This window comes from Zootoca vivipara, chromosome 13 (assembly GCF_965207765.1).
Source record: "Zootoca vivipara chromosome 13, rZooViv2.hap1.1, whole genome shotgun sequence".
Lineage (NCBI taxonomy): Eukaryota > Metazoa > Chordata > Lepidosauria > Squamata > Lacertidae > Zootoca > Zootoca vivipara.
The window spans coordinates 51,652,199-51,667,571 of NC_142596.1; the positions used below are offsets into that span (position 1 = coordinate 51,652,199).

The following is a 15,373-nucleotide window of genomic DNA, read 5'->3' on the forward strand; positions in this document are numbered from 1 at the left end:
GCCCCTCATGGCCCTAGCAAATTTTAATCTAATAAACCTTTTCTGCTCCTAACCTTCCAGTAATTAAATGTAAATTGTTTGGCCTGATCCCATAAAATGGCTACTATCATCCTGATAGTTTCTGGACCATTTCACCGTCAACATTGCAGGGCATTGCAATTTCACAACACGGCTGATGTGCCGACGCTACACCCTCCTCCTTTGATCTGGGTGCTCAAATCCGCCTTTTGTGTAATTTCAACGTCATTATTTCATGCCCTTCAAATATGCAGTATGTTCAGATAGGATTGGAATGGCCTTTTGGAACAGCGAATGGCCTAGTTAAAACATCATCGGGGATCATTTCAGTGTGAAATAGATGCCTCCGGGGGGAGGTAATGGGTTATGGTGGCACCTTACTCCATCTTAGGTCACCCATTTGGACTTAGGCTCCGGTGATTAATAACAGACAATCACCAGCAACTAACAGCTGTTCCTCTGTTAGTTATGGCAAACGACACAATGATCCCAGTCCCTGTAGATATGCAAACATATTTGGAGAAACTCTGATCACTCCATCTGGCACTCAAGCCAGGAATGGCTAGTTAGAAAAACACTGCTTTGTTTCAGTAGGGAGGCTGAAATTGCTCTATTGCACTGTTGTCTCTTTCTTACCTCTCACTCTGACACACTTTGTGCTGGGGTGCTGCTGTTTACCCCATAGATTTCTGAAGTAATTGTTTTAAGTCTACTGGGGTGGAGACAAGGATCCCAATATGGGCTGCGAGGCAGTTTCTCCCAAACTCTGTTCTCCTGCCCCACGTGGGACAGGAGGGATGCGACTCCAAAGGGACAATCAGGAGCATCAAGTAAGCTCCCCATTGCTTCTTTGCAGGGGAGCCACACTGCGTGGGCTGCACTAGGATGTTTCCCATTAGGCATAGCTGCCAAGTTTTCGCTTTTCTCGCGAGGAAGCCTATTCAGCATAAGGGAAAATCCCTGTAAAAAAGGGATAACTTGGCAGCTATGCCATTAGGGAACTAAGGGAGCTCACAGTCAGTGTCAAGCAGCTGATTGATGCTAAAGCAAGCCATTTTGGAAGAACACGTTTGCACCAATAAGCTGATTGATAGTATGCCTTCAAAGTGGTTTGCTGAGAGCCCCAGTTTGTGTTTGCAGGTGCAGTTCCAATCCAAACTGCACCTGCAAATGGAATTTGAAGGGGCTCACTGTGACCACCACTCAGGCCATTGGTGGTCACAATAAGCCTTTTTGAACTTGACACCAGATGTTCTAATGATGTGATTGGCATGTGAATAGTCACGCCCAACTGTCCAAGTTGGTCTGCTGGACAACTCCAGCTCTCTTCTGGAATTCAGGGTCCTGGACACCAATTCTTCTGAATACCAGTTACTGGGCAACAAGAGTAGCAGTGGGCTATTGTGCTCACACCCTCCCTGTAGGCTTCCCAAAGGAATTTGCTTGGTCGTTGTGGGTGGGTAAGGAGATGTGGGACTAATAGAGAGAACTTTTTAAATCCGACCCAGCAGGGCTCTTCTGACTTCACATCAAAAGCATGTGCTTTGGCAGAAATTCAAGGATATTGCAGAGTGATTCAATGCTCAAGGGAGCAGGTTTAGCCAATAAACATCTGATGACAGCTGCCACTTCAGCTGTGTGGATTGATTCTGGCTGGTTTTTATCCTAGTACCAGTCCTGTTGAACATGCTGTTGTAAATGGACCTGTGTTTCATGTGCAGATTCTGTAAATGGATCCTGGATATTTTTGAAGTTAGGTGCCAGAAATCCCTTAATGTTTCTCACTTGGTAGCCTGTCACACATGCAGCCAGTGGGTTATTTCTTTCTGTGATTTCATCCTTATTTCTGAGGGAGGACTGATGGAGCTGCAGCAGCTGCTTCTGCACATAGTCTATTCACCTGCCACCTTGAGTGCAAGAGAAATCAAACACCCAGGAATATACTTCCACCCTTTCTTCTTTATAAGTTATTAATTAGTGTTTCTTTTCAAATATTATTTGGTATTTTCCAGAAGCTCAGGACCTACCGTCCTGTGAAACAGAGTTTGAACAAAGATTTTTCACAGAAAAACATCCCCCTCAACTTCAGTGTTGGGGACCCCAATGTGATGCTAGCATTTGCCTTAGAGTAGTAGCACATTGCTTTATGACGGTGGAGAAAAAACAAAATACTGATGATTACACTATCCACAAGTTGGCTTTGGAACTTTCATTTTCTGGAATGCTTTAAGTACATACCGGTAATAAAGTTCCAGCACTTTACAGAGAAAGTGTCCTTGTGTTTTATTCCTTTTGCTAATTTCGGATTTTCCGTCCATTTTTCTCCATGGGAGCTATTTGCCACACTCTCTTGTACCAAGTTGTTACGGTGGTTCCCTTCCAAAACCTGGTTGATGACCATACATCCTGCTGCTACAAGCATTAAATTGGATTAATAAGTGCTTCGTTGTTTTAATGTGATCGCATTTTCTTGATATGTTTGTTGGCCACCCAAAGTTCCTGCAGGAAGAAGGGTACGATAAAAATTCAGTAACAAATATAAATGAAGAGCAGTTTGATCATCCAGGACCATACCTGAGTGACAGGGTGGGCTGCAGTCCTGTTGCTGTCCTGGTGGCAGGGATGCAACTCCAACTGCAAAGAGTGGAGCAAATCTCAAAGTAGCCAAGGACCTCTCAAGAAGATGGTGCTGTTTGCAGACCTATATATGGCCGATATGGGTGGAAGGCTCAGACGGAGGTAGCTCAGCCCTTCATGTCTTTGCTGGAGCCAAGGCTGAACAGAAAAAGGAACTGGGTGCTTGGTAAGCCCACCACTTCATTTCCAAGTCAAAGGAAAACAGAATATATGTAGGTTGATGGAGAGAAGACAGAAGCCATGTTTAAGCTTCCCTAGTGTGACAGGAGTAGCCTTGGGTTGCTGCAATGCCCTTCTCACATTCCTCTTGCCATTCCATCTGTAGTTTAGTGTACTAAGCCTTTCGCAACCCAGCCAAAACCTACAGGTTACTTCCAGCTTTTGGCATGCTGACATTCCTCTTACCCACCTTATGTGGCACTTGCTAGCTTTGTTTCCATATAGCCCCCATGTATCCATATAGCTATCATGTGTCTTGCAGCTCTGTGCTCCTTGTGCCTTGGTACTTTTCTAGATAAGGCATAAAACCTCAGCATTAAGGATCAAGCATGCTCTGTCCACCACAATTTCCCAATAATGTATAGCTTTAAAGTTTGGTTTTTTCAATAAATATGTCACTTCATGCAGTTATATATTGTTTGTGTTAATAACCGCCACTTACTTAGCTGCAAAAGATCAATAATGTCCTTACATTGATATTATTAAAAAACAATAAATCATGCAAACAGCTCTGCTTATTGGCTTCACTCAGCAGGCTTCTGCCTCCTGATGTCTCTGTTGAGAAGAAAATGGAAAACCCATACTGAGATATATTTTTGATAAAAAAAAATATTAGCAAGTTGCATGTAAAAGTCCACAGGCAGCAGGATCACAAGGGGACAGACGGTGTTGGGGTTGCTGAGTATATACACTATAGAAGCTCAATCACACGGTTAATCTGAGCACAGAAAACAGCCATTTAACGGAGTTGTCTTTACTAGGCAAACACAAACATACATCGCAATACATCACATACTATTTAGCGGTACAGTGGTACCTCGGTTTAAGAACAGCCCTGTTTACAAACTATTTGGTATACAAACTCTGCGAAATCGGAAGTAGTGTTCCAGTTAGCGAACTTTACCTCGGTCTATGAACGGAAGCCAAATGGTGGAAGGGCACCAGTGGCAGGAGGCCTCATTAGGGAAAGCGTGGCTCTGTTTAAGAACGGCTTTGGTTTAAGAATGGACTTCCGGAATGGATTAAGTTCCTAAACCGAGATAGCACTGTATTACAAGTAGTTTTCTCTCTCTGAGCCCAGATAAGGTTTTTTGCTTCAAAGTCCTTGCTGTTAAACACCACAGCCAAGTCCTAAGTTGAGTTGCTTGCAAAGGGTTCTCTGAGTTCTGAAGTCTGGCGATTTTCCAATTTCTTCCTCAGATGATCTCTTCAAAAAGTCTTTACTCAAACCCACAGTTCCGACAGCTAGCCTTCAACAGTTCCTGCAATCTCTTACCACGACCCACAAACTATGCTGTAACCTGAGGTCTTTAATACACCGAGTTCCTTGCTAAATATGCCCATTAACACAGATAAGAGAGTCACAAGATGCCTGCAGGGGCATTGTGGCAGATGAAGTTGTCTGGTTTTGCTGCTACAGGTGCACCATGGCATTTTTCTCTCGCTCCATTCCTCCCAATGGTCATTCTTCCTCCAGTCACTGGTGTGGATAGATGACCTGTCTCTCTGTCTCCAGGCTCTGTGATCATTTGCAAGGGATTCACATATGGCAGGGTTAATGTCACCAGCCTTCATGTCATGTTTGCAGACATCTTCATAACACAGTGTGCCAACTGGCCTGGTGCCAGAAGCCAGCTCCCCGTAGAGCACATCCTTGGGGATCCTGCCATTTTCCATTCTGTGGACATGACCAAACCAGTGTAGATGTCACTGAGACAGGAGTGTGAACATGCTGGAAGAGTGTGGGCTTGGGAGAGTACATCTTTGTTTGAGGATCTGTCCTGTCATGTGATACCCAAAATCTTCACATATTGAGGCATTGCTTCTTGAGCTACCTTGTTACAATTTTTATTGAACCTCCTGATATAGATTTATCCTCATGTTGTGGTTCTTTATGTCTCAAGCTACATGGGGTGGTGTATTAGATATTGAAGCAAGTCCTTATGTAAAATGTGTTGCTGTAAATAAAACCCTTTATGGACCTCCCGGGATGGCTTGTCTAAACTGAGAATTAAAATATTCTCTGATTCACGCCTGTAAAATGAAAAGCAGCCCCTGCTCTGATGTTAATTTGTGGTGTAAAACCCTAAATATAAATTGGCAGTTTCTCAGTGCTCTTTGAAATTCATATTCATCATCACATATAATTGTTGAGGTTGTTTTATGAGGCTATCACTTAAAAGAAACCATAAACCCAAAATAGAAGTCAAACTAGGCCATTTGTAACACTGTATTAAATACATTCCTCTCAATCCAGAGGAAGCTTGGGTTTAGAAGCACATCAGCTTCTGCCCTGTAAGAGCTTTTCCATTCATCCGAGTGAAAGGTCTTGAGTGCACATGTGACAAATCATGGCATTTGAGTCCCTCCATTGAAATTAATGGAATCCCTCTTCACTCTTGAGATTTTGGGTTTGAACCTGAGCACATGATGAATTCTGGGTTAGGTCAAGTGTTCAAGCTAAATGAATATATTTTCTTACACTATTCTGGTTTATCTTTCTTTAGAGTCACCCTATTTTACTACTGAGCCGAAAAGCCGAATTTTGGCAGAAGTGGAGAAGACTGTGTATATCCAGTGCCAGGCAATGGGTAAGTAGGGACAAGTGGTCACATTTGTTTCCTTGTTTACCTTTTTTTAAAATAAAGTTTTTATGTTTCCTTGTTTACCTTTGAGCCTCTTTAGTAAACTTTCAATTTTCCATGATAAGAAGCAGGCTGCACCTGAGGAACATGAACTGAAAAGATGAATCATGCTTGTCTGCTGGGCAAATTGCCCCATCTGCTTTTTGTTTGGGCTTCAGTGCCTGGCAGGATGCATTCAACAAATGTGGTCAGGTAAAAAGAATTAGCGTCCTGAGCTGAGTGAATTAATGTAAGTGAAACAGTGGCTTAGGGACCCATAAGCTGAGTTGCCGAGAAACAATCAATAATTGCAATAGTTAAAGCTCCTTGTTTCTTAAAATGATGGAGCTTTTACAATAGGAGGAAAATGTCAGCTGTAAAGCCCGAGCCTGCATCCGAATCCAGACTCCGCCGCCCTCCTGCTGGCCCAGTGGACAATGCTGTGCCCGACTATCCAGATGTGCAGGGTGGGCAGACCTAGGAATTAACAGAACAATATTAATAACTGCACCTCAGCGCCGCTTCCGCACATAACCCCTGTATGCGTCAGACTTCCAGAGGCCCAGATCCTTAATCCTGTCAACAGACAGGCCCCAATGCGCAGCGGTGGTGGCTGCCCCAATGCGAAGGGAATGAGGTGCAAACTTACTGGCCGACAGGCCACACACTGGCAGCGCCTTGCGCATCAATGCAGCAAATTGATGCCTCCTTAATGGTGACCCAGGAAGGGACGATCCCCAGGTGGGCAAAGTGACAGGTATTTCTTGGCATCCTTAACTGGACAAGCCCTCCTTGACAAATAACAAATAAACTATGATTGACACACGGACGGATAAGAAGATGGCATTACACCAGTGTGGTTGAATTTCATGAGATATGTCATTATTTCAAAAAATGAGCAACCCCCCCCCCCTCAACATTTGGCTCAATTTATTTGATTTAAATTAAACTTCAAACCTAAATTACTGTTTTCTCTTTGAACCCCTCCTACTTTCATCAATATATCAACACTTTATATTGTTTCATTGTTAACATAAGAGGGGAAATACTAATCTAAGCACAACCACAAGGGCTCCTGATAAGACATTTAACTCTGTGATGTTGAATGCTATCTTTTAACTGTTCTATCCTGTTTCCCCATTGTTTTTGTTTAAACCAATTCACGAACCAAGAACTAATAATGAACCATATGTTGTTGATATTACTGCAAATTTATCATGCTATGACATGAGATGACTAGGACTATTTATTTGTATCATTTATTATTTCTATGATCCTTGCTTATAAAACCCAATAAAAAGCTATCCCAATAAAGAGAGAGAAAACGTCGGCTGCGGAAACATTCAAGTGAAATTACACTTCTGTGGCAGCCGTCTTTCATTCAAATTTTAATTAGGTGTTCAAATGCCACTAAAACCTTTAAAATGTTTATAATTCCACCTAAAGAGATCAACAGTTGTTCCATAGAAGCAGGTTGTTGGCCATCCGTCTGCCTCAAGGGACAATGGAGTTTGCCTCTGGGAGTGAAGTCAAACTGCCTTGGGGTACAAGTCTGCGTGGTGTGTATGAAGGTCCTGCCCAGATGACAAGACTCCCCTCTTGGCTTCACTGGTGTGGCCCAAAGAAAGCAGAGCAATATATTTAGCACCAGCTTGACTGCAGGAGTTGCTAGAAGGCGCCATCCAACCCTCTTTGTTGTTGTTTAGTCGTTTAGTCGTGTCTGACTCTTCGTGACCCCATGGACCATAGCACGCCAGGCACTCCTGTCTTCCACTGCCTCCCGCAGTTTGGTCAAACTTATGTTCATAGCTTCGAGAACACTGTCCAACCATCTCGCCCTCTGTCGTTCCCTTCTCTTAGCACCCTCAATCTTTCCCAACATCAGGGTCTTTTCCAAGGATTCTTCTCTTCTCATGAGGTGGCCAAAGTATTGGAGCCTCAGCTTCACGATCTGTCCTTCCAGGGAGCACTCAGGGCTGATTTCCTTAAGAATGGATAGGTTTGATCTTCTTGCAGTCCATGGGACTCTCAAGAGTCTCCTTCAGCACCATAATTCAAAAGCATCAATTCTTCAGCAATCAGCCTTCTTTATGGTCCAGCTCTCACTTAGGGACTCCAAATTTGTGTGGGGTTTACTCCTTAGACTTTTTTTCTTCCAAAGATATTCTACAAGGCAGCAGACGTTTGGGATCTTAGTTTTCTTTCTCCTAGATGGATTATCTTCCCAGTTTGACAATTTCCATCTGCCCCTCACTTCCCTCTTCAGCACATGCAGAAACCTTGAATTTTTAAAAAAATACTTAAGTGTAATCTACTGATTAGACCAGGAACCAAATCCAGAGAGAATTGACCCTGCCACTGAGAACCCACCTGTCCTTGGAAACCTTTGTGCCTCTTCACACACTACCTTTTATTTTATTCACTTATTTATATAAAATTTGTATAGCATGTTAAGGCAGTTTGCAGTTGGGTGTATAGCTTAGATATTCTACCCCTGCCAAACAAGCAAACAAACAAACAAACAAACAAACAACAGTCCATTTCCTTTCCTGGTATATTAATCAGTCTGAAGCTGAGCTATTGCCTCCCTCTCCACCTGCCTCATCTGTATTGGCCCCATAGACAGGGAAATCAAGTTGTAAATGTATGAGAAGTTTCCTTGTGCTGATTCCTATGTACACCTGACCTAGTGTGTCAAACTTGATTGACAGCAGCTCTCAAAAGTCTCATGTGAGGTATTAGCAGCCCTACTTTCTAACCAATTTTATCTAGATCCTGGTGTGTATCCTGCTGGGACCTAGTACTTCAAAACCAAAATAGGAGAACTTTAAAGAACTCTTATTAGATTCATCCTGAAAGAGTACACAAATGGACAGACTCAAAGAAAGTTAAAGGCAGAGAGAATTTTCTATTCTCCTCACTCAAGGCAACATTTATTGACCATAATGTGCTGGTTGGCTTCATACTTTTGCAAAATATAGCACCTAATTCTTGATGTCTTATTGATGATGTTCATTTCATATTTGCTACTGATACTTTATTTTATGGTCTTTGCTGTTTATGATCTTTTAAAACATCAATGTTTTATTCATATGCTGCTTTCCTACATGATTGTACCCAAAGCAGTTTACAACAAATCAAATTAACAACAGCAATGGAGAGAAAAACCAGGAGAACAATTACCAATATTCATATTGTCAGTATGTAAAAATCAACACATACAACATTGTATAAAAATATAAGCAAACTAACTTAATTTAACAACTTAAAACTAAATGGGAGAGAGAAAAAAGCCTAACACAGATATAAAAAATAGTAGAAAGACTTGTCCCTTAAAAAGCAGGGGATGTGCTGGTGGTGTTTTCAACTGGCCAGTCATTAGTCCAAACCCACAAGTTGGGGTCCATTTGAAGAATGCCTTGTGAAATGGAGATATTTTTTGCCCTGCAAAAGCAGGAGGAGTACGTATGGGCAGGGCACATTGCTGAGATATACCAGCAGTGCCGGATTTACATATAAGGTAAACAAGCTATAGCTTAGGGCACCACTCTCTTGGGGGCCCCCAAAAAAGTTAAAGGAAAAAAACCCACTGGATTTACATTTCCAAAATATAAGATTAAAAAGCAAATAAAACCGACATACAGCAACAGTTGTTTAGGCTTCTGTGATGTAAGTCATGGGCCCTGCATGCTAGCTTGCTCCCTAAAATATCACTGGTTTGCTCATTTCTATATATAGGGTGCCTACATTCTGCATGTGCAAATGGCTTTAGATACCTATTAGGTCCATAAATTATCATATAACATATATTCAACACAAAAAACTGTGGCAATTTTTTTGTTGGCAAAGGACAGCTGGATATATAAAGGGCCCCAATTACATTCAGTAGCTTAGGGCCTCATCAAACCTAAATCTGTCCCTGCATACCAGTCATAAGAACATAAGAATTCTGCTGGATCAGGCCAGTGGCCCATCTAGTCCCTCATCCTTTTCTCGCAGCGGCCAACCCGATGCCCCAGTGGGAAACGTGCAAGCAGGATCTGAGCACGAAAGCTCTCTCCCCTCTTGTGGTTTCCAGCAACTGGTATTCAGAAACGTTTCTGCCTCCAACTATGGAGGCCGAGCATCGCCATTGTGGCAAGTAGCCCTCAAGAGCCCTCTCCTCCATGAATTTGTCCAGTCCTCTTTTAAAGCCTTCCAAGTTGACGGCCATGGCTACCTCCTGTGGAAGCGAGTTCCATAGCTGAACTCTGTGTTGCATGAAGAAGGACTTTCTTTTACCTGTCCTAAATCTTCCAACATTCAGCTTCATTGGCTGTCCCCGAGTTCCAATATTCTAACAGGAGAAAAACTTTTCTCTCTACCATGAATAATTTTGTAATTTTCTACCATGTCACCTCTTACTCGCCTTTTCACTAAACTGTACTCTTTAATCCAGCACGAACTCACTCAACAAACAGAGTGGTTTCTTCCATCCTCACCTCTTCTGCGCCCTGTCCAGATGAGGGCTCCGTTTCCAGGTTTCCCACTACTAAAGTTAGCAGTTGTCTGGCCGCTGACTTCTGACCCCATGTCTGAGAGAGGACATAAAATGAAAAGGGTGTGTGTGGGGGTGCCAGCTCAAGTGCTTGAATCACAGCCCTGGGACACAGCCATGGAGTTGCTCCATTCCCTGGCCATAAACAGGCAGGACGTTTCAATTTGTCACAACTCCTATGGGATTCTTTGGTGCAAAAGCCATTTATTCCATCTTTGTGCACTGTGAGTGTGGGAGACACAGATTAAATTTGCTCGAGACAAATAGATTAACTATAAATAAAATTAGAGCCTGCAAAAGACAGCTTTTTACTTCATTGTAAATGGAGTTTCCTTGGGAACAAAGTTCCATTTTTTATTCTTCAGAGGCTATTCAAGTTGCAAGCATTTAAAACATAATATATTTTCCATATATATATATATATATATATATATATATCACACACTAATTGGATTATATGCTGACAGCAATCGGTGGAGTTCAAATTAAAACTGCACAAATTTGCCTGTGAAGGAAGAAGAGCACCCTTACCTGCTACAGAGTCAGACCTTTGGTTCATAAAGCTCAGCATTACCTCCCTTGACTCGCAGAGGGGCAGGACTTTCCCCCAGCCTTTGTCAGGAGATGCCAGGGGTCTAACCTGGCCCCTTCTGCACACATGGCTCTTCCCAGCATCATTAAATATTTTTTATAAAAAACAAAATCTGCTGACAGATTAGTTGGGGGCAAATTTTTAGATAAACAAAATGTTCTTACAGTATATGAACTATCAGATTGGTAATGCTAAACTTGCAGCCCTGATGTTGTTGTTGTTTAGTCGCTTAGTCGTGTCCGACTCTTCGTGACCCCATGGACCATAGCACGCCAGGCACTCCTGTCTTGCACTCCCTCCCGCAGTTTGGTCAAACTCATGTTCGTAGCTTCGAGAACACTGTCCAACCATCTTGTCCAACCATCTCTGTCATCCCCTTAGAATCATAGAGTTGGAAGAGACCACAAGGGCCATCCAGTCCAACCCCCTGCCAAGCAGGAAACACCATCAAAGCATTCCTGACAGATGGCTGTCAAGACTCTGCTTATAGACCTCCAAAGAAGGAGACTCCACCACACTCCTTGGCAGCAAATTCCACTGCCGAACAGCTCTTACTGTCAGGAAGTTCTTCCTAATGTTTAGGTGGAATTTTCTTTCTTGTAGTTTGAATCCGTTGCTCCGTGTCCGCTTCTCTGGAGCAGCAGAAAACAACCTTTCTCCCTCCTTTATATGACATCCTTTTATATATTTGAACATGGTTATCATATCACCCCTTAACCTTCTCTTCTCCAGGCTAAACATACCCAGCTCCCTAAGCCGTTCCTCATAAGGCATCGTTTCCAGGCCTTTGACCATTTTGGTTGCCCTCTTCTGGACACATTCCAGCTTATCAGTATCCTTCTTGAATTCTCAAGAGTCTCCTCCAGCACCATGGAGAAATAAGACTTTTCCAAAGGTCCAGCTGAAGTCATGCATTTTTTAAATGTATTTATATGGTGCAGCCCTGATAAATACATTAAAAAATGCATGACTTCAGCTGGACCTTTGGAAAAGTCTTATTTCTCCATGTATATATTTTCTTTCTTTCTTTCTTTCTTTCTTTCTTTCTTTCTTTCTTTCTTTCTTTCTTTCTTTCTGGATTGCAATCTTTTTTTCTTTAGTATGCTTTTCATTGATTTTCTTACATGGTAAAAATTATACATTCCAAATAAGATACAGAAGAAACAAAGATTACCAAATAAACAAATATATATAAATCCTTAAATTCCTAAAGAATATATTTTCCTTCTATCCTGGTTAGCCATGATAAGGGACACATAATTTCTTTTTAAAAGAAAATCAGTTCTTTTTCTTTTTTTCTTTCTTTCTTTTTTTAAAAAAGCCAGCACAGTCATTTTGAAGCTCAGTGTGGCTCTTGACTGTAGCTGCCTCCCCTGGCAGATCCGTTTGCAAGTTCCTGCCGCGCTCTGATGTGCCCCTCATCATTTCAGACGCCCCTCGTCTGTTGCACACCTGGTCTAACTAATGGACTCCTTCCCTGGTGTCTGTCTTTCCAAAAAAAGATCTTTGAAAAGCACCTTCTCTCTAGTTCTGATGGTGTGACTTACCCAGCGAAATCACTAGGATCTTTTAAGGCCTCCTGAAATATCAGAAGGAAAATATATAGATTGACTTCTCTATATTCCTTTAAGTGCAGTGGAGTTGGGAGCTGATCTGTGGCTTAATTGGAGAAGACAACCTAAGCTTCAGTGAGCAGAGAATATTGATATTCCTGTCAGGATTCAAAATGTTAGCCCATTATGCTGTTACGGGGAATAATGCCCAATGCCAAATTTCATTCTATTGCGTTTTCTATAAAATATAATGGAAATACTAGTTGCAGGTAGGTAGCCGTGCTGGAAATGGAAATGGAAATATTGTTACTTAAGCGTCAAAGTATTTCTTGTCTCCTCCATTCTGAGTATGATTCCATTTTTGTATCATCAGTGATCATTGGCCCAGGGGATTTGATGAGATGAATTACATTTCACTGAGAATTCTGACAATCAGACTGTACACAAATTCTGTAAATGGGCCTTTGGTTTGAAATTAAAATTGTGTTTGTTTCACAGTGGTACACTGCATCTATTTTGTGTCAAACCACACACATTGCACACAAAAGATGATTCCTGTAGGCTATAAATAGCTTTATTATTCAAGCAAAATGGAAGTTTCAAATGTGATTTCAAGAACTGATTACATCCTTGTACAGAAATATAATTTCATGACCAGTCAACTTCCCTTCCCCCCTTTCTTGATGAATTATGTATATTTCATTCTCCTCAGAAAAATGAGTATATTAAAAAGAGTGGGTTTTTGTTATTATATTTTGTTACATAAAAGTATTTTCGGTGGATTATGCCTTGAATTTTTTAAATTGCTATATCTTTATTGTCTTACTAAACATGCACACTAGATCAAGCGATATGTACTTTCAACATGCTTTGAAGGCTTGCTGTTAGAAACATTTAGAATCCTAGGTAATAAAATGTGTTTGTCCTCATTCAGAGATCTCTGTGAAGTCAGATTTTTATGCACAGAGATCAACATTCTCATAGCAATCTGTCTGACTCAGGAGGTAATGGAGGAATATGTCATTGGGGGTGAGGTCAAACTATTGAAGCTTGCAGTGTCTGCTGTGGTTGTAGAAACCAATGCAGACACTGCAAATGTATATGAATTGGGGAATCCACTCTGGGTAGAGGCTTACCCCCAGTTTCTGTTGACCTGCTGGGTTCCCTCTGTAGTGTTCAGTTGGACAAAACATCAATTCGAGTTTCCTCCAGATTGTCATTTGTTTGATCTATCACTAAAGAGCGAGTTTTCCCTTCGACAGGAGCAGGCCAAGGGCAAAACCTCTTGGACCCATGCCAAAACCTCTTGGACCCATATTCTCCATTTCTCATCCGATAGAAGCCATGTTGAAGTCCTAATTCCTCTATTGAAGCAATTAGATTTCCTTTATATATCTTTGAATATAGTGCTCAAGCTCCATGACTTAACACAGAGCCGTAGCTTGGGGGGGGGGGGTAGCCAGGTTTTTTGCCCAGGGAGTAGCCTCCAATGGAGCACCATTGGGGTTCCCAGCCTGTGTGTGTATATATGAAATGTCTGTGTGGGGTATATGTGCTCAACTGGGTCATTGACCCAGGTCAAATAAAGCCTAGGTTTGCCCCTGCTTAACACCATAGGCATACCTTATCCTCCCAAACCTTGCTTTGTTGCCTCTTCCTTGGTGAGCACTTATTATCCTTGGCTAGTGAGGTGAGATAGAGTTTCCCTGGCCTGCTGAGAAGCTTTGCTCACAGGGCTTTGCCTCACAACTGGACAGGAGTAACAACATGAGAATGGTGAACACCATGATCGTCCCTTTCCCTCTGCAAATCTTCATTGCTCAGAATCCCATGTCTTGTGCCACGCATGGGTGGTCCAGGGTCTTTGAGAGTGGCCTTTTTGTGAGCCTTTGGGCTGTGGCATCAACTTCAGTGAAGGGATTTTGTCACTCATTGGGTTGCTAATCTCAGCCTCGGTTTATGCAACATGGGGATTGTTGAAATAATGTATTTGAAAGTGCTTTGAATGCTCCAAAACACTCCCTTCCTAAATACCTTTTTCTCATCGAGTGCAATAGAATATACTTCCTAGAAAGGATGCATAAGATTCCTGCTTAAGTCTTACCAATTCACTGCCTTGTCTGCCTTTTGACCTTTTCAAGGCTCATTTGATGACACAATTAACCTATTTCCCAAACTGAATCATTTCATCTGAGATTATAAAAAAAATGGCAAGCAATTTGATTACAGCAAATGAAGGCACACAGTCGCCATGGCATAAATCATTATGGGTAGTTAAGGATTTGTCTTTGTGTTTTTCAGTTGTATTTCCCCTCTTTTGACAGGATAATGCATGCTTCGTAGCAGTTGCTTTCTGAATAGTGTATTTGTATAAAACTCTGTCATGGGAAATGGGCAATTAGCAGGCGGCAATGCTTTGTGCCTGGGCACACATGAAGATATCTCTCTCTTTCCACTACATTTCAGGTGTTCCACTTCCTGTTCTGGTCTGGTACAAGGATGCTGTCCCCATCCACAAACTGCTGAATCCCCGTTACAAGGTTTTGCTCAATGGGAGTCTTCAGATCCAGGGACTGCAGCCTGATGATTCTGGAATCTACCAGTGCTTTGCAAGGAATGATGCTGGAGAGATGCAAAGTCGCACCTTCCTGGCTGTGACTAGTACGTTTGGACCTACGTGGGGGTTGGGCAGGGGAGTTAGAGGAAGGTTTCTGGGGCACAAGGCATTAATCTTTCTAGGGCAGCCCAGTGGTACAGAGTAAAAAGAAAAGAAAAGGAGGTCAAGCTCACAGGGGAACCCCCAGAACAGTGCCTGGGGGAGGAAGGAGAAGATCCTTTCCTTGAGCAAGCAGAAAATGCTTACATTGATTGAACAATTATGTTTTATTCCACCCTAAGGCTTTCTCCAGGCCTCCTGGTGGAACTACAACACATCCTAGGGCAGCCTGCTCCAGCATAGTACCTTTTGCAGATTAATAATAATAATAATAATAATAATAATAATAATATATTATTTATACCCCGCCCATCTGGCTGGGTTTCCCCAGCCACTCTGGGCGGCTTCCAACCGAATATTAAAAACAGTACAGCATCAAACATTAAAAAACTTCCCTAAACAGGGCCGCCTTCAGTTGTCTTCTAAAAGTAAAATAGCTGCTTATTGCCTTGACATCTGCTGGGAGGGCATTCCACA

At 42.2% G+C, this 15,373-nt stretch overlaps 1 protein-coding gene across 4 annotated transcripts in view; it reads left to right on the forward strand.

Annotated features, from left to right (window-relative positions):
* SDK1 (sidekick cell adhesion molecule 1) overlaps positions 1–15,373 on the forward strand; it is a 574,710-nt gene that overhangs the window by 343,730 nt on the left and 215,607 nt on the right. For all 4 annotated transcript variants that reach the window (XM_035130977.3, XM_035130978.3, XM_035130979.3 and 1 more), the window contains exons 8-9: positions 5,382–5,465; positions 14,647–14,841. In XM_035130977.3, the coding sequence (XP_034986868.2) occupies positions 5,382–5,465; positions 14,647–14,841 (279 nt within the window). The remainder of the gene's footprint in view (positions 1–5,381; positions 5,466–14,646; positions 14,842–15,373) is intronic.